General features: G+C 58.0%; 1 protein-coding gene across 1 annotated transcript; it reads left to right on the top strand.

Annotated features, from left to right (window-relative positions):
- Positions 1-766: 766 nt before the first annotated feature.
- On the top strand, positions 767-2,002 carry LOC117088570. The gene is made up of 4 exons (XM_033219835.1): positions 767-889; positions 1,151-1,395; positions 1,466-1,612; positions 1,834-2,002. The coding sequence occupies exons 1-4, from the start codon at positions 767-769 to the stop codon at positions 1,985-1,987; spliced, it is 669 nt and encodes a 222-aa protein (XP_033075726.1). The 3' UTR covers positions 1,988-2,002.
- Positions 2,003-3,145: the final 1,143 nt, after the last annotated feature.

Here is a 3,145-nt window from a genome sequence, read left to right as displayed (position 1 = left end):
GCGTGCACGACGAACATCATCTCCCTGGGGAGGAGAACGGGGGTGTCCCTGTGAGCCCTGCCGCGCCCAACCGCGGGTCCCCTCCAATCCCAGCCCAGAGCGGGGTCCTCACTCGGGGCTTCAACCTAGCCCCAGGCCCCTCCGCTGCCTGAGTCACGCCCCCTACACCTGCCCACTTCAGGCCCCGCCTCCAGACCTGGTACCCACCTGTCCCCCCTTCTCTCCCTCCTGCGCTCCATCCGACCCCAGCGTGCCCACCAAGACCCCTACGCTGGCCTGCATCCTGGATTATCACCTCCGCCCCAGCCCACTCCTCCCCGGAGTTCCACCTCCGAGATTCCCAGGGCACCGGCTCCCCTTCATGCGCCTCCTCTGCGACAGGCCCCGTCCCTGCCCTGGACGCCCCACCTATGTCACAGGCCTGCCACTCCCTCTCATCAGGCCTGTGCCTCGCGGGGTCCGCCTCCTCCAGGAAGCCTTCCTCCTGGCACAGAGACCCTCCCCATCTCACTAGGAGTGCAATGGCCTGATTTGGCTCACTGCAACCTCCGCCACCGCCCCCTGCCCCACCTTTCAAGCGATTCTCCTGCCTCAGCCTTTCCAGTAGCTGGAATTACAGGCATGTGCCACCATGCCTGGCTAATTTTTGTATTTTTAGTACAGACGGGGTTTCACCATGTTGGCCAGGTTGTTCTCCAACTCCTGACCTCAAATGATCCGACCGCTTCAGCCTCCCAATGTGTTGGGATTACAGGAATGAGCCACCATGCCAGGCCTGGGCCCTGCCTGTTGTGCGATCCCCATTGTGCTGCTGGACCTGACGAGCAGGATGGACAATGAACCCCAGGAAAACGTGGGCCTGGTGATGGGGGTTCAGGCCATAGAGCAGGTAGACGCTGAAGAAGTGCCCTGGCCTAGCCGCGACCCCCGTGGAACCCTTTGAATTTTAGGAAATTCTCATTAAACACACTTCTGGGTCAGCACCGACATCAACAGGAGAGCCTCCCCAGCACCTCGGAACCCGCTTTGTCCCTCCCTGCTTCCTTCCCCTGGGTGCCCGCTATGCTGCCGTCTCACCCATATGTAATTCAGTGCAGCAGCCCCTGTAGGACACCTGGCAGATCAGGTCACAGTCCTGCTGGGCCCTCAGGCTCACTCAGGAACTGGGCGCTCCCAGGCGGTCCTCCAACAGCTCAGTGCAGCATGCTGGGGGGTCAGGGCCAGCACCTGTCCCTGGGGCCTCAGGCTTCCCTTCCTTCCCACAGTGGCCAAGATCGCAGGTCTCTACGATGACTCGGAGCCGCCCCGGAAGACCATGCGCAGAGGGGTGCTGATGACCCTGCTGCAGCAGTCGGCCATGACCCTGCCCCTGTGGATCGGGAAGCCCGGTGACAAGAGAGGGCAGCAGCTGCGAGGGAGGGGCTGGTGCCCAGGGGCTGGGACTGACCCTTTGTTCTGCTCACAGGCCCCCACCCCTCTGTGGGGCCATCCCCGCCTCAGGGGACTACGTGGCCAGACCTGGAGACAAGGTGGCTGCCCGGGTGAAGGCCGTGGATGGGGACGAGCAGTGGATCCTGGCCGAGGTGGTCAGTTACAGCCACGCCACCAACAAGTGAGTGACACCAGCCCCGGGGCTACTCTCTGGTCGCTGCACCTGCCTGGGCTGTCGCTCTGCTTCCTGTCTGCACAGCAGGAGAAAAACTCCAGAGGGTGATGTGGGTGGGGCCAGCTGTGCAGGGAGCACCAGGTCCTTGCCCTGCCCCCGTCCTCCACACTCCTCGACAGGGACTGCGCCCCTGGCTACACCCAGCGTTTTCCTCCTTCTGTCCACAGGTATGAGGTAGACGACATCGATGAAGAAGGCAGAGTGAGTGTCCAGGCCAGGGCAGGGCACGGAGCCTGGGGGCAGCCTAACGGCTGGGAAGGAGCATCCCCACCTGGCCACAGGTTGACACAAGTCCCTCTACAGCCAGGAGACACACCCTGAGCTGACGCTGGATCATCCCCCTGCCCCAGTGGAAGGACAACCCCGAGATGGACCGGAGGCCTTATTTGGGCCAGGGCGGGTCATAGAACTTGGGTGAGGCAGGAGAGAGAGTCAAGGAGACAACCATCTTCTCAGGATGCTGCGACCTTGGTGACCTCACGGCCAGCACAGTAAGCCTCAGCATTCGCCTGGCCACTGAGTTCATTCAAGCAAAGCTATCCCCAGTAGGGACTTTCCCTTTTGAGAACATGTGCATTTTGATTTTACCTGTCCTCAAACTGACCCTTTGCTCATTTTAATAGTAAAAACCACACCCCTGGGTGGAGATTTAAAATGCTAATGAGACATGTGTCCTAGGAACAGGCATGTATAGCAAATGCCCATGTGCACGCAGAGGACCACCCAGATCATGCTTGCTGGTGACACCTCTTCCCACCCATTGTGAACAATCGTGTAAGATTCCCATCAGGGGAGTTTTCCTGCAGTAATCAACACTGCTCCACCCTGACGAGCAGCCCGTTCTGAACTCACTCAAGGTGTATTGTCTTGTCTATTATGCACTTAACTTGGAAAATACAGTTTTTCTTTTGCAATATGTTACTCTGTGCTGCACTTCTTTTGCTGTACGTCTCTTGTTTAAATTATTTTATTTATTTATTTATTTATTTATTTATTATTTTAGATGGAGTCTCGCTCTGTGGCCTAGGCTGGAGTGCAGTGGTGCAATCTCGACTCACTGCAACCTCCTCCTCCTGGGTTCAAGCGATTCTCCTTCCTCAGCCTCCCAAGTAGCCGGGATTACAGGGTTCACCACCACATCTGGCTAATTTTGTATTTTTAGTAGAGACGGGGTTTCTTCATGTTGACCAGGCTGGTCTCAAACTCCTTACTTCAGGTGATTCACCCACCTCAACTTCCCAAAGTGCTGGGATTACAGGTGTCAGCCACTGCGCCCTGCCTGCTTAATTGATTTTAAACCAAGAAGAGGAGAACCCAGGTATCACAACAGCTGTCAAGCTGGGAAGGAGTGTCCCCAGCCACAGATTGACACAACCCCGAGGAGACACACCCTGAGCTGGCAGTCACGGCCTCAGTGGAAGGCCAACCCCCAGATGGACCCCAAGGCCTTGTTCCAGAGGGAGCAGCTCATCATGGCCC

The sequence above is a fragment of the Trachypithecus francoisi genome, unplaced genomic scaffold, assembly GCF_009764315.1.
Source record: "Trachypithecus francoisi isolate TF-2019V2 unplaced genomic scaffold, Tfra_2.0 Lachesis_group10, whole genome shotgun sequence".
NCBI classification, from domain to species: Eukaryota; Metazoa; Chordata; class Mammalia; order Primates; family Cercopithecidae; genus Trachypithecus; species Trachypithecus francoisi.
This window is presented reverse-complemented; position numbering and strand designations above follow the sequence as displayed.

Excerpts from the sequence above, each read along its gene's own strand:
- LOC117088570 (XM_033219835.1), top strand. The coding sequence starts at position 767 with ATGCCAGGCCTGGGCCCTGCCTGTTGTGCGATCCCCATTGTGCTGCTG. Across the intron at positions 1,396-1,465 it reads ATCGGGAAGCCCGGTGACAA|GCCCCCACCCCTCTGTGGGG; the intron begins GAGAGGGCAGCA and ends TTCTGCTCACAG. Across the intron at positions 1,613-1,833 it reads TACAGCCACGCCACCAACAA|GTATGAGGTAGACGACATCG; the intron begins GTGAGTGACACC and ends TTCTGTCCACAG.